General features: G+C 35.0%; 1 protein-coding gene across 11 annotated transcripts in view; it reads left to right on the plus strand.

Moving 5' to 3' along the window:
• PCDH9 (protocadherin 9) overlaps positions 1-24648 on the plus strand; it is a 929525-nt gene that overhangs the window by 673692 nt on the left and 231185 nt on the right. Inside the window, exon 5 of one of the 11 annotated variants that reach the window (XM_086710794.1) lies at positions 20800-20819. The exons of the other annotated variants lie outside the window; for them this stretch is intronic. Within the exon in view, the coding sequence (XP_086566920.1) occupies positions 20800-20804 (5 nt within the window). The 3' untranslated portion in view covers positions 20805-20819. Of the gene's footprint in view, positions 1-20799; positions 20820-24648 lie in introns of those variants that run through there. 11 annotated transcript variants of the gene reach the window in all.

A 24648-nucleotide genomic window follows, 5' to 3' on the forward strand; every position in this document is an offset into this window, starting at 1 on the left:
TCACATTATAACAGACTAGATTTTTTTTTGCATTAGCTTTACCCTCTGTTTTTAAAATTGCTTATCAAACTTATTAGAGAATTCTATTATAATTAGTGCAGAGGGAAATAATGGTTCCTGCCGGGAATGGCCAGCAAACCGTGAACAGAGGGATGAAATATTACTCCACACTTTGTTGAGAAAAAGAGGAGAAGGCATGGGGTCAATGTTCACAGTGGAAGACCTCACAATGTTCCCTGCACTCGTATTCTCATTTATTGCAGCATCAGGCCAATCACAAATCTCAGTTGGCTTGAGGTGTACAGAGGGCGTATAACATTTCAGGCATGCAAAAACAAAGAGTGCATGACTTAAAGGTGAACAATTACAGGAGAGACTAATCAAATCAGAGCTATGTAGCAAGGGTCTACTTGTCCTGTTGTTTTGCTAAACTTTGTATAGTGTTTAGAATGGAGTTCCCCAAGGACTGTGGAAACACCTGGGAGGGCTGGCCCCCTGACCATTCCAAAATCAGGGCGGTTAAGCAGGCCTCCAGCATTCCAAAAGACCCACCCAAGTCCTTCCCAAGCTTAACCAGAAATCTCCCTGTTACATTTTAGCTGGCTAAGCATTGTGTATAATCTCTCCATCCTCAGTAATAACTCCAATGGGTTCCTATACAGTAAAGGGAAAGCAGTATGAATCATTAGTCATGTACATGGCAATACCTACATTTATTAGCAGGTGAGAGCCTGTTTTTCTGAAGTTGTCTAATTTTCTGTGAAATAAAATAGTTCTATAATCTACATTTGTAAGATAGATTGCACTTTGTATTATATATTCAAAATCTCAATGAATATATTGTTTTGTAGTGATACTTTTGTGTATTTTAAAAAATTTGTGTTCACATTTTTGGATTAACTAAGGAAATTCTTCTAAACTAACCAATTTTTATGATAAATAATTATCAGCTTTTTTTTTTTTTTACACTGTAATTATGTCTGTACGATTTTTACATGGTTTACGCACTGACCAAAAAAATGCATTCCTTTTACATACTGGCTGGCAATTTTTTTTTCCCTTTATGTTTTTCTTTAATCCATTTGAACTTGAAATGGTGGACTACTTCCTCAGCAGTATTTGGGTGTCCCTCGTCCATAATCTTATTGATGGTCTCCTTTGTAATTTGTAAAGCAAAATTAAAATCGACCTGTAATCTGTTAAAACAGTGCTAAGCATTCACATCAACCGTTAGCTCTGATAACTCCTTTATCTTTGTGAAGAAGGAAAGGTTCTTAAGTATTGATTTTAAATAACAAAACATAGCTGCTGATCTAGTTTTGCCTGTCAAACATAGGTTCTCCCGTTTTGTTCTTTCTACCTAATGGTTGTTACCCTTTTTGTTATGAAATAATATTCTCTTCTATTTCAGAGAAGCACTGTTTTCCCTAACAACAACTGCAGTTTGAGTGTTTGCCACAAATGGTCGTAAGTAAAACAATGTAAAACTGTAATTCAGGATTTTTTCCTTAGTTTTACAACGAAATATTCACGATTGAACTATGTGCTTCAGAAAAGCATTATAAACATAACTTACCGTACAATTTGATCAGCATATTACAGTTCCATTTACAACACATAGACTTGCGATGGAAAGAGTAACCTTCTCCCAAAATATTCCATCTGCTTCCCGGTCCTTCCCAACTGCTTTGCAGCCAGGCAGATCCATCTCCCTCATGCAGGCCAATTGAATGGAGTGTTTCATTTCCAGGCTAATGAAGAGCCCAGTTCTGGAGACTCTTTTTCAGCTGAGGTGACCTAAAAGGCTGCATGTTCCAGAGGAGAACAGAGTGTTGGTTAGTCTGGCCTCTGAGTGACTCTGTAAGGAAATACCTGCAAAGGTGAAGTGAAATTAGCAAGAAATATATTTTTGTTTAATGATAGCACATTTTCAGTTATTTTGTTCTTACATTGTAATGTAGCCTATCCTGGATAATATAATTTTAGACTAATTCATGAGTAGAAATGATCAGGTCACCACCTACACTGATATGTCTGTCTCATGAAAATCCACTGCAGATCTTTCAGAAAAATCTTATTATAATAATATTCTCTATATTAAATTGGGGAGTTTCTTATTATTCCATTCATCCACTTCCATGCCAAGGATAAGAGTGAATGAAAAACCAGAAAAGAGTGAAATTGTTCGTTAACAGAAAGAATTGTGCTTGCTATAATTCATCTTACCAGCGAAGATTCAAGGGCAGAACATCTCTAGAGATTTTGAAGATATTATATGCCAGTTCCTCCAAGAAGACATTTTTTAACTTACTTAAAAATCCTCCTAGATTATTTTGATGTTACTTTCTCAGGTTCAGTTGTCAAATATCTTCAGAAAATGTTCAAAATGTGATTTGTTTCCACTGAATTATATGTAATTTGCATCTAATTATCTCAGGCTCAAATTTTATATTAAAAACCACTTTGGAATCTACTAAGGACTGTTTATAATTTACTGTGTTTTAATAGAAATTCGTATACAATGTGATAAAGCTTTTGATCTTTTCACATTGATTTATCTAAAAATCTAATTCTGCTTTTAAAGTTCTGAAGTGTTTAACTACCTGTGAAGAAAAAGATTGAGTTCCTTCTATTTTTTGAATGTTAGGACATATTCTATATGTGGAAACAGAAATTACCTATATTTGTTTCTTTGAAGAAAATCCACCCAAAAGTAAATACCTTTTTACGTACAGAGAAATAGAGTTTATGCCTTAATACTTGAGTGTCCAATTATTTATTTTTTAAATAATTTTTTAAAGTAATTTTTATTTTTATTTTATTTTGAGAGAGAGAGAGAGAGAGCAAGGAGGGAGGGACAGAGAGAGAGGGAGACGAATCCCAAGGCTTCGCACTGCCAGCACAGAGCCGGACGTGGGGCTCCAACTCACAGACTGCAAGATCTTGACATGAGCCAAAGTCAAGAGTCATATGCTTAACTGACTGAGCTACCCAGGTGCCCCACAAACTATTTATATTATAGTAGCTAGCTTTTCCCAGTACCCACACCTTGTATTCAGGCTCTAGCAGAAAAAAACAAAAAAATATATATATATACAATTTATATCATATTATATACATAATACTATACTGTATACATACATAAAGTTGAAGTCTTCATTACCTGCAAAATTTTTAAAAATTTAATGATATGTTTAAGACTATATCTCTTGTTAATTAAACTACTACAGGACTCTAAACGAATTTAGAATGGGTTTTATATTGCATTCAAAGCTTAGTATTGATGGTGTATGCTCAGAAACTAATTTCATTCCACTCCTGTACTATCTTAGATGATAGAGGTTAAAGAAATGAGTATGTCAGGGACCTTTACCCTCTAGATTTACCAGTGTAAGGGAGAACATCGATGTGTAAACGGAAAACTTCAAAGCTGATTATTATAACTGTTAGATTAATACAACTAATTGAGTACTTTAATATGCAAAAAGAACTTTAGATTGTTTCAGGAAGGAAGATTAAAAGAAATAATGCAAATGTGGAATAGGCAGTAACAATGATACGAAAAAATGAAAAGTATGTTTGCAGATAATTTTTTTCTGAATTTGACCAGCGTTTGGATGATAAAAGGAACAAAGAAGTTTAAAATTGCTATCTAGTTTCTAGTATAAATGACCCAGTAATTCCACTAATTATATTAGAGAATCTATAAAAAACCAAGTAAAACATTAGAGAGAAAGTGCCTTTTTATTTCTGTGAAATAACTCTTGTATCTCCAACGTGAGCATGTTGGAATCAAAGGAGCACTTTTTAAAATGGACACACAGAACTGTAAGTTGTACATTATACTTTTCAGTAGATGTGCCTCTGGGCCATACTCAATTTTAACCATTAATTTGCTAGCATGTCATTTGTTTTTCCTGCAAATATCTTGTTAATCTTTAGTAACTGCTCTGGATTTTTGTAATATTTTCTATTAACCTTGTTAATGATGATGTCCTATACTTATTCAATAAAATCTGACACCTAGGCAGTTTTTCTGTAAACCAACAAAAAAATGCCCAACTGCGTATTTATTTATAAGCCTTTACTTTTTGGATATAAACTACATGGATTTTAACTATTAGTTTATTTGAGTTCAGAAGAAATATTTCATAGTATGTGTATATTTCTAGCTATCCATTTAATGTCTCTGTATCCTTATTCAATAAAATTTTGAGGCTGATTGGAAGTATTTTACTGCCTTAATCTTTCAAAAAACTACAACTTTTACAACTACCATCTTGGAAAAGATCTTATTTCACTTTCAGTTGCTGTAAGTGGTCCTCCTATAAAGTTGCAACAGAATACATTATAAATATCAAAACTGAAGTTATAGCTACATATTTAATGTTTAGAAAATAAGTGTGGTATATAGCATTCTAAAAACTTACTTCTAGGGGTTAAAGAGTACTTTTTAGGTGGTTAGAAAAAAAAGTAATTACTATTGATTAGCAATTGGCTCAGATTCTCTAGAAGGGTTATTAAGGTCTTAAAATACAGAACAGAGTGTTATAAACAATATTGTGTTCCCCCTAGTCTGGCTTGGACTAACCATTTCTTTGTCTGAAATGTCCTTTTGACATAGCTTATGCATCTCAGGAGCTTTGATATAAGGAGCACTTTACCACTAAAGACTATTCCGGCATTTAAAAGAGAGAATGCTTGGAAACCCCCACTGAAGCCCTATAAACTCTGAGTGAATGGAATGGAATAATTATAGTACCTATCAATAATTACCCAATATTTATAATTACTTTGTGAAACTAAGATTAAATAATTCTTCTGGATTTATATGATTGTAATGGAAATACAAGAGGCTCCAAAATGTGTAAAAATGGGTATATTACCAAATGGCAGAGGAAATAAAATATCCACTATATATATATATATATAATATGTTTTGGAGAAACTTTATATTATGAAGAGGTTTCTCTTGAGACCTTTATTAATTTTCAAATGATAGAATTGCTTGTGTAGGCCCCTGGCATTCACCCAAATCACATTCCTGTTGAAGGTCAGGTCTTTTTTCCTTTGAATAACTTCTCAACACAAGTCACCAAGTTAACTCTTCAATCTTTCACAAAAGTGTTCTCTGTCTTTTTGGGCAGTTTTTGTCCTGATGGAAGTAATGTATAAAGCCACTTTACAAATCAACTTTATGTGTTACAATTTAGTACTTATGGTATATATATTTGAGTTACAGATCTGTGTCAGTGAGAAGTTCACATGAAACTATTTAATTTATATGCCAGCTTAATCTGCTGTAAGAATAATCAATCCATTCAAAATGTATTTAGTGCATTTCTACAATGTACTGAGCTATATTTTAGGCATTGGGGATACAAGAACACACAAGGGACATTCTGCTCTATGTTGGTTCTTTCTTTAATCTTTTTTCCAAATTAGTTGAGTGATTTTATTTTAGAACTAGACTTCCTTTTGACCAGTGCAGATGTCAATCTTTCTTCTTTTAGCTATTTCATACTGTTAAATATCTGGACCAAGCATCAACATAGTGAACACCTTATGTTGATTTTCAGATGTATGACTTTCCCTGAAGATACAATCAGTGCCTTATTAATTTTCATATATCCGGTGCCTGGAACTCTGTAGGTTTGCAACATTGTTTGTAGAACTGAATTGATCATAAGACTATCTCAGTAACACAAAGGGATTTGGAATAGGCATCAGACTGTGTCACTGGACTCAGTAAGTGCATCAGAAGTTATCGGGATTATGCCCAGCTGATACCTGACAGAGAATAACACCATCCAAATTTTGGTTTTCTCTTACACACATCTGTACTAAAAGTCCAAGGTGGAACATAATGATGCCAAAAGAAAGAGATGGCCTAGCATTAGAGAATAGAGGAAGGAAGTAAACATTCAGAGAGGCAAATAAATGTTGAACCTAGGGGACCACAGAAAAATAGCTCAGAGGCTCTCCACAGAACTCTTCACAGAACTAGACACCAAGGTAGTATAGGCTGAGATGGAGGAATAATATAGAATCTAAGAATCAATATCAGGAAATTTCAACTAAGACCAGATGTTTGGGGTGATATGGATAATAATCCGCCTTGAACCAGACTGGTGTGGAAAGTGGGTAGGGCCAACTGGCATAGTAAACAAGGCACCTGTGGGCTCATCTTTGATGGTCTGGAGAGACAACTTGTTGGGGACTGACAGCTCTAAGACAACGTACATTAGTATTCTTTGTATTTGGTCTGTCCATAAATGGGTTCATTTTACACTTAAAATTCAGCAATAGGCCATAGAAAAATCAGGTACTTCCCTCATTAGGGTAAAATCCCCACATAAAATAGATCTATTTTTTATTCATGAAACTGAATAAAGGAAATGTAGGTTATTTGGCTCCTGAAATTTCATCTTATATTTTAGGATGCTCCACAGTTTTTTGCTCCACTGTTTTTGAGGTAGAGAATTATTCCACATTATTTGCCATGCAAAAAGTTAGAAATTGATAGTCAAAAAATGCACATCAATAGCTAATCGTAGCCTTAGAGTTTAAATTAACCAAACTTTGTTCTGCTTAACACCAAGCTCTACTAAAGAACTTCATTCTTCTATACCATTAGGGCATCAGTGTTTGTTTATACTCTCAGGTAGGTAACAGAGTACATGGAGAATTTTAAAAATTGGTTAGCTGTCACTATGCATTTGCCTTAAATTTGACATGAGTTCTAGAACTGTCCCATTTCCTGTTACCTCCTCCCTGCCTATTTTCTTCTGTGTTGCCACCTTCTTTGTAATTCTTTCTGATATAATTCTTTCTAATGGAGAAAAAGCCAATGAACAGCAGGAGGGCATGTGATTCCAGGTGCTTTTCCCAAAGTTGGTGAGCTATGAATGCTATGAATCATATGGCTGCTATGAATCATATTCTCTATCTTTTCTGCAGCAAGATGCATTCTGCTTCAAGTCTGTTGCTGTAAAAAATAACCAGTGAGGCTCCTTTTGGCAGAAAGGGCTTAAATTGGATATGGTCCTTTGGGATCCTAGTTCCAAGGTCATTTTAAGGAGGTGTCACATCAAGTCAAGGAAAAGACACTCTTGGCCACCATAAAGGGAAGGATTTGTCCCTAGAAAAGCTCTACATTTCTCAGAAAATTAGAAATTAAAAAAAAGAAAAATTACTGAGTCACCCTGAGCTTCAAACCCCAGCTGACAAGCTTGTGAAAGTAGATTAGCCAAATTTCTGAAAATGTCATAAATTACTTTTCTTTCCCTCAGTTGAGTAGAGTGTCAAGGGGCTAATCAAACAAGTTGTAGTAGAGAAATCAAGGATATTAGTCTAGAGTATCATTTGTAATGTCGTAAACATGCAGTATGTAATGTCTCTCTTGTGTGTTCGTGAATCACTTAAAAGGTAAAGAATGACTGTTCTTTGATAAAAATGCCAGGCTACTTAGTCAACATCATCCCTCTTCCCTCCAACAGTCTTGTATTAGTTAAGATGAAGTTTAGCTGCAAGTGACACAAAACCCAAAATAGCATGTAACATTAACAAAATAATAATTTAGTTTTTGCTTGTATACAAGTTTAAGGCTTTGTGCTATCAGGGATACAGCTTCTTTGTACTTATTACTTCACCATGTATTGCCTCTAACTTAAGACAGCAGCTTTGAAACCCAGGCAGGGGAATGGTGGAGGGGATGAAGAGGCCAGAAACATCTGAGAGATACCCCTGTTTATAATCCATTGCCCAGTACTTAGCCTCCAGGCAGGCTGGAAAATATATTATGGTGGCCACATGCCCAACCCAAATGTCTATTTCCATGGAACAAGAGAGGGATAGATGTAGAAGGAAAACTAGAAGTCTCTGCACCTCTTTTGTTTCAGAGAAGTCTTACAAAATATTAATATTCTTGTACTATAATTTTTTGTAGAAACACCAAAGGAATTTCAGAGTCCATGACTTACTAAGGGTTTTGTAAACTTTGCATGATATTCTCTTACTTGAATTTATCCATTAAGCTTAAGTCATTTGACAATTACAAAATACAAATGCAAAACAGCAGTAAACAGATGAGGATATGGATTATATGTATCAATAATTCGAAAGTCATCTCTTTGCCTTATACTCAAAAGTGTTTTGAAATTATAGACTTTCTTTTTATTCAGTTATGGTTGTCTTTTGCTAATACAGAGGGCAAATTTTGAAATGAAATTTTTTTTTTCTTTCAGTTTGTTATTACAATTTGTTTTCTACTAAAAAAATAGTATTATTATATCCATGAATCCGAAGTGGCATTTCTCATAGACTTATCTATTATTCCCTTTAATGAGGACCATCTAACAAAGAAAATTAGCTTTACGGTTACCCCAAGATATACTTAAATTTTAGAACATATCTTTGACCATCAAACTTACAAAACTAATTTGACTTGTCAACCATCTTTAAAATCTTTCAACCATCTTTAAAATCTTTCATGATAGAGGTGCCTGGGTGGCTCAGTTGGTTAAGTGTCTGACTTCGGATCAGGTCATAATTTCGCAGTTCATGGGTTCAAACCCTGCATCGGGCTCAGTGCTGACAGCTCAGAGCCTGGAGCCTGCTTCAGATTCCGTCTCCCTCCATCTCTGCCCTTCTCCTACTCATGCTCTGTCCGTCTCTCAAAAATAAATAAACACTAAACAAATTAAAAAATCTTTCATGACAAAGTAGCCTTTGGACCAATGTTTCCAATATAATATGTTCCTTTTAAAACTAGTTTAGTATACAAATTTGTACACTCACCCACGCAAAGTTACCTGTATGTTTGTATTGATTTTTCACTGGTTTATAAAAATGTATTTAATTCCATAATCACATATTTGGGCAAGTTTAAAAATACTAGGTTTAACAAAATTCAGCAGAATTCTATGATGGAACATTTTGAAGATCTTCTAATACATTATTCTTCACTGAACCTTTTCCAGAGAGAATTGTGATATATAAACATATTTGACTACCTGTCCTCTATTCTAAAATCAATTAATCAGTTCTCATAGAACCAGTATTCTGTGTAAAACATTTTAGGAAATGATGAGAATTATTACTGATGTACAAATGGTTAGTTTGTGTATTTATTAAAATCAAATATAAAGAATCTCTAATTTTGCTGAGCTAACATTTTTAAAATCCAACTGTATTATGAATAATAATCCTATAGAGTTGGAGCACCCGGACGGCTTAGTCAGTTAAGTGTCCGACTTCAGCTCAGGTCATGATCTCACAGCTCCTGATTTCAAGCTTCCAATTATGGAAGGAAGTATGGGAGTGAAAGGCACAGCGTAGGGAATATAGTCAATGATATTGTAATACTGATGGTATAGTGATAGATACAGTTGTGGTGAAAAGAGCATAATGTATAGAGAAGTTGAATCACTATGTTGTATACCTGAAACTAATGTAATATTGTGTGTCAACTACACTGAAATAAAAAATATATCATACAAAATAAAGTGGATATCACTATAGTTATTACGATCACAACAATAAATTATAGGAAGTTACTAAAATTTTAAAAAGAATAAAACTAGCATTTATAATTTTCTATTTAAAGAATAGATCTTAAAAAATAGAGTAATGTTTTGAATTATAAAGTTCTAATGTTGAGAAGCTAAAATATCTATTTAAAAGGCATTACTGTTATGTTTTAGTATACCACATCTCATTACACAATAAAAAAGGTATAGTTATTTTCCTCAACATTAAGACAGTGGAAAAACAGGCACTAACACACACACACACACACACACACACACACACACACACACACACACACACCATAAAGCTTTTTACAAGTTATAGTGTCTGGAAGGTCATTATTTTTTAATGAAATATTATTTAAATAGTTACATGAATTAATTTATATATTAACATATCCCTTTGACTCTTTAGATTATTTAAAAATGTACATTCTGTGTTGCATTCTTAAGTATATCTTGCTCTATTTGGAAGAGAAAACAGGAATGTCACTTTTTAAAATAACACCCCTAGGAAAATTTCCTTCCACAGGTTGCTAAAGATAAACAACAATAGGGTAGTTCTTTGTTATCCTTCTGTAAAATTAGGGGGAAAATGTGCAAGGGCACCTTTATCTTTAAGAGGATTAGGGAAAAGATCACAACCCAAACAAATATAGGTGGGATGTGGGAAGGTTTTCACCAATACTGGAAGTAATGCAGAATGCAATCACCCTAATGCTGGTAAGAAAATCTACTTTATGGTTCAGCGGAAGACAGTGGCAGTGGTTACTAGGAAGTTAATCTAATTAACCTACGCTCCCAAACAATAGCCTTGTGTACTCTGTTGATTTGAACATTCACTTATCCAATGAGGAATGTAAAAATATTTTTTTTTTCTTTTTCGGTAATAATGTCCCCATATTAAGAATAAATGCCCCTATGACACTCTTGGCTCTGCAAAGTCCCACAAAGAGTATACAGGCCACAGCTTGACTTAAGTGGTCGATAAAATAAAATATTTTTGAGCAATTGCTGCTTACATGGCAAATGGTACCAGATTAATTTAAAAGTTATCAATTGAATTTCATTTCTATGAAGTCGGTGCTGTGAGTAACTGGGTTGAAGGCTGAAGTAGTTATAGGATAATGGACCTATATAATTTGTCAAGTTACAAAAGTCCAATTTTATCAAATACAGAAGTATTCCATCATCGAATTAAAACAAGTTTGGGGCGCCTGGGTGGCGCAGTCGGTTAAGCGTCCGACTTCAGCCAGGTCACGATCTCGCGGCCCGTGAGTTCGAGCCCCGCGTCGGGCTCTGGGCTGATGGCTCAGAGCCTGGAGCCTGTTTCCGGTTCTGTGTCTCCCTCTCTCTCTGCCCCTCCCCCGTTCATGCTCTGTCTCTCTCTGTCCCAAAAATAAATAAAAAAACGTTGAAAAAAATTTTTTTTTAAATAAAACAAGTTTGATTTTTATTACATTTCTTGAAATCTTTTATTAACTAATTTGGTATGTTTTATCTTATGTCTGTTTAACCCAGAGAATGAAAACCTAGGGATATGTTAATCGATATCAGAATGTTCTGTTCTGGTTCACCAAGGGAAAAACAAATCTTGAGGTTTTTCAATGAAAATGACTACTGTTCTCTTTGTTGTGATTCTAAGTGACAATAAAACATCATAATTAGGATAAACATACAAATCAAGTAAAGGAAATTAAATATACTTTATATTTTTCTTGTTTAATGTATTTATATAATCTCAGGATAACAAATGGTGTGTCCCAATTCTGTCTCATTCCTTATGTAGCACATAGAGGGTAGTTTGGGTCTAGACGATTTCTGATTAAAGACAAAATTCTTTATAGCAGGGCACCAATGCGTTACATTTCTATATTTTATTTGTATTATTTGTTTGTATAACACATGCTGTTTAAAAGAAAAAAATAGAACTGTCTTTTTTAAATGTGTAATTCAATTGACTTTTCTCTTTTTTCCTTAACTACTTTACAGTGCACTTAATGGGTTTGTGAGACAAATATTCATTTCTCAAACTGAGAGGAATTACACTACCTGACCAGATTACATATACATGTTTGAGGTGTAAATCAGATATACTGCTGATTATTTTTATTCTACTTTCTAGTGATAGGAAAGAATAATGTGTCAGGGATTTTCACAGTTTAATGTGCAATTGATTTAAATTATTTAATTCTCTTCCTCAAGAACACCATTGTGTTAATGAGTATGTAAAGAGAATAAAAAGGAAAAAAATAAGTTATTAAAAAGTAAAGATATTCTGGTCAACACTCAATTACAATAATCCTTATATATGTTTCTTCTACGTTGAAGGTACATTTTATGACCATATAACTTTCTACACACATATATTAATTTGAAAATTATAAATATTGTGAATTTCTCTATAATGATGACTTGTGTAACTCACCATTTTTATTAGTAAGAGTTCTCCAGAGAAACAACCAATATGATAAATATATAAAATTTTAAATGTAAAATATATACATACAAAAGAGATCTATTTTTAAGAAATTAGCTCCCATGTTTGTGCAGGCTGGCAAGTCCAAAATTCATAGGGAAGGATGACAGGCTGGAAACAGGCAGGAGTCAATGTTGTAGCCTTGAAGCAGAATTTTTTCTTGCCCAGGAAATGCCAATTTTTTTTCTCTTAAGGCCCTCAACTAGTTGAACGAAGCTCATTCATATTATCTAGAGTAACCTTCCTATATTCGGTTGATTATAGATGTTAACCACATCTATAAAACACCTTCAGAACAACACCAAGATTATAATTTGATTGTATAACTGTGTCCTATAGCTTAGCCTCATTGATACATAAAACTAACCCTGTACCCTACACTGGTAAAATCTGATGGTCAAATTTAATTTAGTTTTATAGCCTGGTATCCTTAATGGAAATAGTCTGTTTGATACTTCACATAGACCTTAATAAAGCAGGTATAAATGATATAGTGTATGGTGATGATTACTAGTCTAAACCTACCCAAAACTTTCACATCACTTCATTTAAAGCCTTCTCATCTACTACTACCTATAGAAGATTTCTCAGTACTTCTCCTAAGTTCACTTTACCTATATGTGCAAGTCTTTAAAATGTAAACAAACACTGCAGAACTAAAAACTGTAAGGGTATATATAATTCAAGTCCGTTAACTGACACATAAGGAAAATGGCAGTGAATGTCTTGATTCTATGGTTCAAGTAGATGCATGAGCACATTTTTCTAGTTCTTTCTGTGTTTTGTCTATAATTGAGTATAATGTGACCATATTTAGAAATAGTTTCTTTGCTGATGTAATTGGTTAAGATGAAGTCATACTGGATTAAGGTCCTAAATCCAATGATTAGTGTACCTATAAAAAAAAGAGAAAGAGAGAGAGAGAGAGAAAGGAAAAGAAGGAAGGAAAAGAAAAGAAAAGAAAAGAAAAGAAAAGAAAAGAAAAGAAAGAAAAGAAAAAAAAGAAAAAAGAAAAAAAGGCAGGGGGAGAGGGTGCGAAACAGGAGAATATCATGCGAAGATAACAGAAACAATCAGGGAAGATGGCCCAATAAAGATGGAAGCAGAAATTGGAGTTAGGTTTCCAGAAGCCAAGGAACACCAGAAACCACCAGAAATTGAAGGAGGCAAGGAAAAATTTTCCTCAGTGCCTTCAGGAGGAGCATACCTCTGCGGACACTTTGATTTGGGACTGTAGCTTCAACTGTGAGAAAAAAATTTCTGCTGTTATAAGCCACCTAATTTGTGGTAATTTAGTATGACAGGTCTAAGACATGAATACACTCTCATTGCAATTAACCATTGGATCTTTCTCCATCTTCCTTACATTACTTTAGGAAGGAATGATGAATCTTAAATCTAGCTTGACTTGTGTTAAATCTAAGACACTCTTGGTACTTTGTCTGTAGAGGGAATGCCCCATTTTGGCACTTTTCTTCAGAGTCTTGCATGGTAGAAGTAATGGAATGAATTAGACTGTCATTTACTCTGCCAAGGAAGGGATTCTTCTTGCATGAAAATGTCTAACATACCATTTGGTTGCATTGAACTGAGTTGAACTGAATTGAATTGAATTCTGTTAAATTTAGTCAAAATGCTTTTCCCATCCAATTTGTTCTTGCCCAGAGAATTAACTGACCTAATCTGAGGTATGTTGAGTACAATAAGTTACTTCCATGAGCATAAGAAAGAGCGGCCAAAGCTGTCAAAAACATGGTCTTTTGAAGTGTATTGCTCAGTTTAGAGCCACGTGGTAACCAAAGATTCATTAAACTCGTTTAATTAAATAACAACAATAACCCAAATAATTAAGGACAAAGTCATGACCTTTAATGATCTCTTAGCTTATCACTATTACAAAATAAATTTTAATTACCATCAATGGTCTATGTATATCTAAGGTATGACACAGCAGTTATAATCTACCCAAAGGGAGTCCTCAGTTCCTTTTGTATATGAGGTACCCGTTTGGAAATGGGTATTAATTACTCATACACAGATATAAATGTGTGTTACATTCTCAAGACATTTTCTGACAACTGTCATAAAATTTTAATTGTATCCTGGGTAGCTTCTAATATAAAATTATCCTTGAGAGCTTTAGGAGAACTTTGAACTTTATTTGCCATGCAAAGACAGCTTAATAGCTAATTTTCTGATTATGTTCAGGCAGCATAGGTTACATTTAGTTTACATGAATAGAACTGACAGTTTGATATGTGGTTCAGGTCAAATTTAATTTCCTATTAAAATTACTAAATTTACAAAACCAGCACCACAATGGACTGTGTTTATATGAACTTACAATTTGTTTTTCAATAGTTTATTCATAAATATGTGTGTATAAATACCTCCCCCCCCAATTCAGTGTATTGTTCGCTTTTATTTAGAAGGCTATTCAGTAGTCAGTTGCTCATATTCTAAATTGTAAGTCTCCTTTTGGGAATCTCTTAGAAATGAATTTTGGAGAGGCAGCAAGACAAAAAAAGTAGTAAATGTTAAACTTTTAGTGTTTATAGGAAATAACCTAAGGGTGTATATTGATTATATATTACTGTGTAAAATCAATCAAAAACTAACAAAGAAAGCCCTGAAACTGCATGATTTGATGTAATGGTTTAAATTCTCTGGGTCAGCAGCTGGAGCTGGGCTCAGCTGGGTGTTTTTGTTTGTTTGTTTGTTTGTTTTTGTTTTGTTTTGTTTTGTTTTTAATATATGGCTGGATTCTGTGAATGTATTTCAGCTGCCAGTCATATGGTGGATTGGGTAGGAGATGCATGGTCTAAGATGGCCTCACTCACATCTCTGGTTGTTAGTTTTATGTCAGCTGAGGTGAAAGGACAATTAGGCCACCTGTTTCCCATCATCCCACAGGCTAACATAAGGTTGTTCTCATGGGCAGCTTTGCAGTGTCTTAGTGGTGAAAGTAAGTGGCAGTGGGAAAATCCTCCTGAGTCCTAAGCTTAGAACTGGCACAGTTCCATTTATCCCATACTGTGTTACTCAAAGCAAGTCACAAAACCCATCAAGATATAAGATATACATAAATAGACTCAATATATCAATGGGAGAAGCTGCCAACTCACAATGCAAAAAAAAAAAAAAAAAAAGTGACTGTAGGGTAAGATAGAGAATTGTGATCCCTTTTGTAGCCTATAACAAGATGCTTGTCAAATATGAATGGTTCCACACAAAGATACTAATATGGTTGGTCTAGAAACTACTTCAGTAATACTTATAGAACAGAAACAGCCCATAGTGACACTCAAAGTACCTTTGTTCTCATAAAGTTGGGGTCAGTCATAATTTTGTTAAGTATTAATTTCTCCACCAATGAAATAACAAGTTAGAGTTGATAATTCTAATGTCCCTTCAGTTCTGTAAGTCTTACCATTTAACTTTAGTCATCTAAGAAAGTATTTCACATTTGTCTTACTACAGATTTTAAAAATAATATCCTTCTTTACATAGAGTAATTTATATTAATTATTTTTAAATATCTTATTCAGTCCAGTCCATTATTTTATACTTATAAATTAATGGATCAATTTACTTTTTATATTTTTTAAATTTATTTTTGAGAGAGAGAGAGAGAGAGAGAGAGAGAGAGACAGAGTGTTAGTGGGGGAGGGGCAGAGAGAGAGGGAGACACAGAATCCGAAGCAGGCTCCAGACTCTGAGCTGTCCGTACAGAGCCTGACTGGGGAGGGGGGCTCGAACTCACAAACTATGAGATCATGACCTGAGACGAAGTCAGTTGCTTAACCTACTGAGCCACCCAGGTGCCCCAATAGATCAATTTAAAAACTGATGTCCTTGTCCATCAAGTTTCAAAACAATAGGTCTTTTTCCCATTGGATATTCTTTCTTGCTTTGTCGAACACTAGTTGACCATATAGTTGTGGGTCCATTTCTGAGTTTTCTATTCTGTTCCATTGATCTATGTGTCTGGTTTTGTACTAGTACCATACTATCTTGATTACTACAGCTTTGTAATATAACTTGAAGTCTGGAATTGTGATGCCCCTAGCTTTGCTTTTCTTTTTCAAGGTTGCTTTGGCTATTTAGAATCTTTTGTGCTTCCATACAAATTTTAGGATTATTTGTTCTAGTTCTGTGAGAAATGCTAGTGGTATTTTGATAGAGATTGCATTAAATGTGTAGATTACTTTGGGTAGTATAGACATTTTAACAATATTTGTTCTTCTAATACATGAGCAAGGAATTTTTTTTTTTAATTTCTTTGTGTCCTCTTCAATTTCTTTCTTAAGTGTTTTATAGTTTTCAGAATACAGATATTTTACCTCTTTGGGTAGGTTTATTCCTAGGTATCTTATGGTTTTTGGTGCAATTAATTGTAAATGGGATCAATTTCTTGATTTATTTTTCTGCTTCTTCATTATTGGTGTATAGAATGCCACCAATTTCTGTACATTGAGAAAACTGGACAACAACATGCAAAAGAATGAAACTGGACCACTTTCTTATAGCATACACAAAAATAAATTCAAAATGGATGAAAGGCCTAAATGTGAAAGAAGAAACTATCAAAATCCTGGAGAACACAGGCAACAACCTCTTTGACATTGGCCATAGCAACTTCTTACTTGATATATTTCTGGAGTCAAGGCAAACAAAAGCATCATCAAGATAAAAGGCTTCTGCACAGGAAAGGAAACAATCAACAAAACTATAAGGCAACCTTCAGAATAGAAGAAGATATTTGTAAATGACATATCTGATAGAGAGTTACTAACCAAAATCTATAAAGAACTCCTCAATCTGAACACCCAAAAAACATATAATCCAATTTAAAAATGGGCAGAAGACATGAATAGACATTTTTCCAAAGAAGACTTCTAGGTGGCTAACGGATATGTGAATAGATGCTCAACATCACTCATAATCAGGGAAATGCAAATCAAAACTACAATGAGATATCACCTCATGCCTGTCAGAATGGCTAAAATTAACAACACAGGAAACAAGTGTTGACGAGGATGCAGAGACAGGGGAACCCTCTTACACTATTGGTGGGAATGCAAACTGGTGAAGCCACTCTGGAAAACAGTATGGAGGTTCCTCAAAAAGTTAAAAATAGAACTACCCTATGACCCAGCAATTGTACTACTGGGTATTTATGCAAAGGATACAAAAATACTGATTTGAAGGAGTACATGCACCCCAACATTTGTAGCAGCATTATCAACAATAGCCAAATTATGGAAAGAGCCCAAATATCCATCAAATGATGAGTGAATAAGGAAAAGGTGGTTTGCATTATACAATGGACTATTACTTGGCAATCAAAAAGAATGAAATCATGCCATTTCCAATAACATGGGGGATCTAGAATGTATTATGCTAAGCAAAATAAGTCAGAGAAAGACAAATGCCATATGATTTCACTCATATGTGCATTTTAAGAAATGAAACAGGTAAACATGGGAAAAAAGAGGAGGCAAACCATAGAACAGACTCTTAACTATTGAGAATGAACTGAAGGTTGCTGGAGGGGAGGAAAGGGGGAATGAGTTGAATGGGCAGTGGGTATTAAGGAGGGCACTTGCTGTGATGAGCCCTGCATGTTGTATATAAGTGATGAATCACCAAATTCTACTACTGAAACTAATATTATACTCTATGTTCAATAACTGGAATTTACATTAAAACTTAAGAAAGAAAAACAATGGGATGGTATAGGCTTATAATGGGATCAGTTATATACATATATTATATATGTGCGTCTAAAAATTAGGTTACAAATGCTATGTATGTAAAGTATAATAGTTTCACTTTTTTTAAAGAGAAACTACCAAGCATTGCAACATTAAAAAAAAAAATAGGTCTTTTTATTATAAGGCTTTTAGGTTGTCTGGATTATAAACTATTTAAATTTAGAGAACATCTTTCTTTATGCTTCTCGGTTTTAAAATGGTGCTTATTTCAATGTCATATACTTCATATGGAGTGTCTTACAATACAAAAAAGAGTACAAGTTTGTGGTTGAGATATGTCAGAATTTTTATTTCTTTATTTCATTCAACAAGCAGCAGAGACGTAAAATATCTGAGAGTGTGGTTCTTAGGAAGAATTTCTAGGAGGTTCTATTTGAACTAAATCTGACTAGTGAGGACAAGATGTCAGACCAGTCTTTAGGGAGTGTGAAGCAAGGAGTAAGACAGAAAAAAGGGAAATATCCCAGTTTGCACAAAGATATCACGTGGTGTTCAAAGTGCAGTGCAAAGCAGAAGAGTGGTAAAGCTGAGTCTGTGCCACGAGGTCTGGGACATCACGTAAAGAGCTTGGGTATTACCCTGTATTATCTGGGAGGGGGGTGTCGGAAGGTAAAAAATAAATTTTCCCAAATTAATAGAAATTTCAGGGGCGCCTGGGTGGCGCAGTCGGTTAAGCGTCCGACTTCAGCCAGGTCACGATCTCGCGGTTCGTGAGTTCGAGCCCCGCGTCGGGCTCTGGGCTGATGGCTCAGAGCCTGGAGCCTGTTTCCGATTCTGTGTCTCCCTCTCTCTCTGCCTCTCCGCCGTTCATGCTCTGTCTCTCTCTGTCCCAAAAATAAATAAACGTTGGAAAAAAATTTTTTTTAAAAAAGAAATTTCAAATCATTCCAAGTGAATGATACTGACTTGGAGTTTTTGGGGAGGGAGAAGAGAATCTGCAAAATCCTGTGATGATCAGAAAATAGAGATCCCATAAAGGAGATAAAGAAGATCATGGACTTTCGGAAGCTAATGTTGAGTGTCGAGAAGAAAGAGCCTATACAATCAATGAACTGAAAAATACCCATTAGCCTTACAGAGGTCAATGATGGCTTTAGTGAAAATGGTTCCAGTAAACTGTAGTAAGGTGTTGAGTGATGTTAAAGACATGGAGGTGGTGGATGCTCTGAGTGGTTTGCAAGAAAAGGAAGAAAGACTTAAAAAAAATCTTACTCTGGGGGCACCTGGGTGGCTCAGTCAGTTAAGTGTATGACTTCGGCTCGGGTCATGATCCCACAGTTTGTGGGTTCAAGCCCTGCGTCGAGCTCTGTGCTGACAGCTCAGAGCCTGGAGCCTGCTTCCGATTCTGTGTCTCCCTCCCTCTCTGCCCCTCCCCCACTCACACTCTGTCTCTCTCTCAAAAATAAATAACCACTTAAAATAAAAAAAAAATTTACTATGAACATATCAGACACAAAAATATTTTAGTATGCCTTTATATATAGTAAACAATACATATATAGTTTAAAGTTTTGCTTCCATTTTAGTTAATGGCTTTAGAATCATGTTGAAAATTATACTTCTCCCTGAAGTATAATCTTTTGTCAAATATTTTGCTGAGATGAACCTTTCACACTCCCTAGAGAGAATCTTACTCCACTCCAAACCTGTAATGGACTTTATCCCATATATGATGGTTAATTTTATATGTCAAGTTATCTACATCACAGTACTCAGATATTTGATCAAACATTATTCTAGATATTATTGTGAAGATATTTTTACATGAGATTAATATTTAAGCCAGCAGATTGAGTAAAGCAGATTATTCACTGTAATTGTGGTGAGCCTTGTCTAATCACTTAAAGGCCTTTATAGATAAAAGGTGGTCTGGGGCACTTGCGTTGCTCAATCAGTTAAGCATCGGATTTTTTATCTCAGCTCAGGTCTTGATCTCAGGGTCTTGAAGTCAAGCCTCAGGTTGGACTCTGTGCTGTGTGTGAAGCTTACTTAAAAAAAAAAATTACATTAAAAAAAAAAAAAGTGGCCTTCCCAGTGAAGAGGGAATTCTGTCAGCAGAGTTCCCTTAGACTCAGACTTGAACTCTTCCCTGGGTCTCCAGCCCACCAACAACATACTCTGCAGATCTTGCAGTTGACAGATTCTACAGTTATATAAACCAATTGCTTATACTAAATCTCATTCTCTCTCTCTCTCTCTCTCTCTCTCTCTCTCTCTCTCTGTCTCTCATACACACACACACACACACAGACCCTATTAGTTATGTTTCTCTAGAGAACCCTAATGCCCTATAAGAGGTGAATATTGAAGGTCTAGGAAATATAATTTGGTAAAAGGTTCCATTCTGGCAAGAATAATTTCTCTGAACTTTCTAATTGTGGACAGTGTTTTCTGAGCATTTGTATAAATGAAAGTATTAAATTATTACCTTCCGGTGATATATGCTTTTTGTAGATGTTTCCCCCACTCCTAATTGCTTTCCATATTCATATTTTAATTGTTACCCTATTACCTTTCATTCTGTCTCTGTGAATAATATGCAGAAACAAAGAGCACAAAGCCCTAATTAATGAAAATATAAGTGAAACATTTGTATTGTCTGAACATCATTAGCACGGAAGACTTTTTAAGAGTATTCTTGTCACTGAATTAGACAACCAAGGTAACTCTAATGAGACGTATAAAAAAATATTTTACCTTCTTTTATTCCTGTGTTGCATTTTTGGTTTACTAGTGGTCTTGTCAAATAGAAAAGCACACTAGTTTTTCCACAGGGAGAATTCACAATGATTTACTTGGAGGGTCTTTTTAGTATTTAATGAAAATTTTACTGGGTAGCTTTTAATAGGAAGTTGTGAAAAAAACGTTCCCCTCACTTTGGTCACTGAATACCCAAAGCCTAGAGGACTTCCTGTTCAGTGACTAAGTTATTCAGTGACCAAATGTGCCCTGGATAAAAGATTTATTTTAATTAGAATAACTGTTTGAATGACTTCTGTGTTAATCTTTACAGAGTAAACACTAAAGACTTTTCAATAGTCTGCAAGCTCTACATAATCTGGCCGCTGGCTCTCTCCTTGACCTCATCTCCCCACTCATCTCCCTTATTTCTCTCAACGTCAGCATGACAGGCTTCCGTTTATTCTGCAGACCTGCAAGTCTAATTCTGCCTGGAATGTTCTTCACCCAGGTATCTTCAAACTCCTTCGCTTCTCTGAGGTTACCTGTTTAAATGTCACATGCTCAGTGGATCTTTTACACTACATGAAATGTCAACCGATCCTATCCATCTTACCTCTTTATTATGTATATCGAAAAACTGTCTGCTAATTATATAATTAATTAATTAAATAGTTAATATGGACACCGTAGATAGGTTTTGGGTTCATTCCAGTCCAGATCCTGTATCTCCAAGAGCGATGGCAGTGCTCAGCCCTCGCGGAACATAATGCATCATTAGCTGACTAATGAGCCATGAAGACTCAAGGGTGCTCATAACCAGGGTGCTCACGATCACTGTGTGCAATGCAACTGGTGGTTCTCATCTAGGCAGATAATTAGAAATACCTGAGCGCACTCCCAAGACTCCCACGAAACACATGCCAGATAGCTATATATTATTTCCATCCTTCATCTCCATCGTTTCTAAAGTTGAGGCCTGTTCCTCAGAACAATAGTGTGGAGAGCTAAAGAAGCTAATTCCTTTAGAGCTGCAATTTTAATAAGCTTATGTTGCACCCCCAAAATACTCCAAAAAGATGTGCCAGAGTTTTTAACTACTAACATTCAGCAGCAGAAGCCACGTAGATAGATAATAGGAAGATGAGGCTTCCTTTGAGTCTTATCTTTCCATCACGGACAGATGAGGATTGAGTGTGATAACACATGGGAAGAATTTAGAAGGCCATAAAACAAGAGCACAACAAAATTTTTCTAAAAACCAGACAAATAAGTTTATTTTTATGTTGAACGAAATGGTGCTAAATGATTAAACTTATTACTAGTATTAATTGATATGTTGGTACAGGGGGCACCTGGGTGGCTCAGTCGGTTAAGCGTCCGACTCCGGCTCAGGTCATGATCTCGCAGTTCGTGAGTTCAAGCCCTGATTTGGGCTCTGTGCTGACAGCTCCCAAGCCTGGAGCCTGCCTCAGATCTGTGTCTCCCTCTCTTTCTCTGCCCTTCCCCGCCCCACACACACTCTAGCTCTCAAAAATAAATAAACAATAAAATATATATATATTGGTTTAGGTACATCCTTCCTTGCACAAAAGGAAGAAAGGCACTGGGAAAGGCAAGGCAAGGCACAGAAGAAAGGATTGTAGATGAGGAGACAGAAGACCTTTGTTGGAGCCTCAGCTACCCCAATCCCTAAGCTTTATGACCTTGAATAAGTCACCTGATAAAATCAAATTGCTTACTATCTATAAAATGCCAGTAAGACCTTTCCTAAAACTGTATGGGATAGTGAAGATAATCAAATGAAATAATACTTGAAAAATTACTTTCTAAACTTAATGGGCCATACAGATATGTCTGAGTGGTCTGGGCAGATACATACCCTTGGTTGTTAAGATAACATTTGATAACTGATTACCTCATTTCACTGATATTATTACAAATGTAGTTAGGATTCTTTGCAAAAGCACTTTACAGTGGCCATTTTGGAGTTATACTTTGAAATTTCTTCTGGGAACTAGCATCATATTCCTGGAAGGAATTGTTCCTTCATACTGTTCCAACACTGTGATTATGATGAGGCTGCCAATGATGGTGTCACTGACTCTTGGAAAGTTGGAGGGAAGGTACGCAAGCAGTGTCAATCAGAGCCCTTCCTAAACACGGTGTTTAAATTAGAAGAGAATTATCTAGAATCCATTGGTAACCATAAAATCTGCTTTGCAGAGCTTTTCACCTCTTACGTTCTGCATCAGTCCAGTTTGGTATGAAATTCTGGCAGATCATAAGTTAAAATGATACTTTAGAAACAAAGTGGCATAAAATTGTATTTGGGGTTATTCCAGCTGTTGTTCTTCTCATGTCTGGTTCATTTAGTGGAGGACTGGGCAGAAAAAGTTGTATGTATAGCTAGGAGCTTGTTATTCTAAGAGTTTCCACAAGAACATCTGTGATAATAGTATCGTGTTTTGGATTAAAGGGGTTGCAAAAATATTCAGTGTGTATGTCTGTGTGTGTGTGTGTGTGTGTGTGTGTGTGTGTGTGTGTGTGTGTGTTTGCTTAAAGGGACCATCTTATTCTATGTGTAACTCAGGGCCTAGTGGTGAGATGCTGCACAAGAAACCAGGCATATCAAGAAAATGTTTCCCTCTTGCTAACAATTTTTAATGTCCCCTCTATACAGTTTATCATTTCTACTGTTACTAAATATCGAAGTGGCCATATTCTGCTTTTTCAATATTGCATGTTCTGAAAAATATCATTTAAATATTATTCTGTTATGATCTTTCACTAATCAGAATGCCAAAAAAAATTAGTGGATCTCTGGTTTGGTGTCCATTTATACCATGTATACATAAACAAAGAGCTTTGGATCAGAGGACCTAATAGTACTTCTTTATTACAGAGACATTTTATCCTTTGGGGGCCAGGTGTTTTTTATATAATAAATTGAGAAAAACAAAAAGGTGAGCCACTGTCTTATACTAAAATATGCCTGCCAGGTATTAATAACTATAGCTTTTGTCACACTTCACAAGAGCTATTTTTGAATTTGTTACGAATTTCAGAATCTCTGACAACAAGATTATGCTGCCAATATTCATAAAGGTACTAAAAAGGCTGTCAGCCTTGATGTATGCTGCATTCATTAGACAGTTGCAGTGAGTCCAGAGACACAGGTAGAATAACTCTTGTAGGAATGGGTGCAGCTAAGGCCAATGTAAAGAGAAAGTGTGTATAAGAGACAAAGGAAAGGAAACGTAATAAAATTTTAATGAAGACATCCTTTAAAAGTATCTATTCATCTTTATAAAACTAGAGTTTTCATATTTTCCTGACTTTTCTCCAAAAATTACCCTGACTCTTCTGAATTATATAGTTGTATCTAAATGACATCCTAGAGTTGGGACCAGCTGAATTTCCAATTTTGAATTCATCTGGTTCATTCTTTGAGGTTGAAATATCAACATGCATCAATGAAAATAGCATTTCTTACAGCGAGAGGAAGGAAAACAAGTGAATCCCAACAACATGTATATTCTGTCATGGTAACCATTCCATGGTGTTATTTTTGGTTATACTTCAAATTGGCTAATTGGATGGATTTCCATCCTCCATAAATGTGTGGCCCATACAGAGCTCCAGAAGTCAACCAATTGCACTAAAATTGGGTTTGATTAAATAAAATAAATTTTGGTAGTTTTTGCTTTTTTTTTGGTTTTTCTTTTTGCAACTTTATATTTGGTTTCATTTTAACCAAAATATGTTGTTAGATTATATAATCAAATTAATAAAGTTGTTGGACAGCCATGCAAAATACTTGACTTCTCTCTAAGCTTATGCCTCTTAAAGCTAACAGCACAATATTGTGGTTAAATAAGTGCATCGTGCAATGAATAAGTAATGACATTTCGTCTATTTGAATTTAGTGACATGAAGAAAAAGTGCTTAAAAGCAGATGTTTTCATCAGTGAGTGTAAGAATGGGAGATTGGGATATAATGCTTTTAAAGTGAAGTAGATTTTAGAAGTATTTTGATTGTTAAATTTGCAAGAGACTGAAAGATAAATGCTTAAACTTTCAATAATTTACTGCTGTTTCTTAATTGTAATACATCGATACTTGCTCTACATGGGAAAATACGTGAAACAGGTTTAGAAGAGTTTTCAGAAAAATTCTTCCT

This window comes from Puma concolor, chromosome A1, assembly GCF_028749965.1.
Source record: "Puma concolor isolate L17-30 chromosome A1, mPumCon1.1.hap2, whole genome shotgun sequence".
Lineage (NCBI taxonomy): Eukaryota > Metazoa > Chordata > Mammalia > Carnivora > Felidae > Puma > Puma concolor.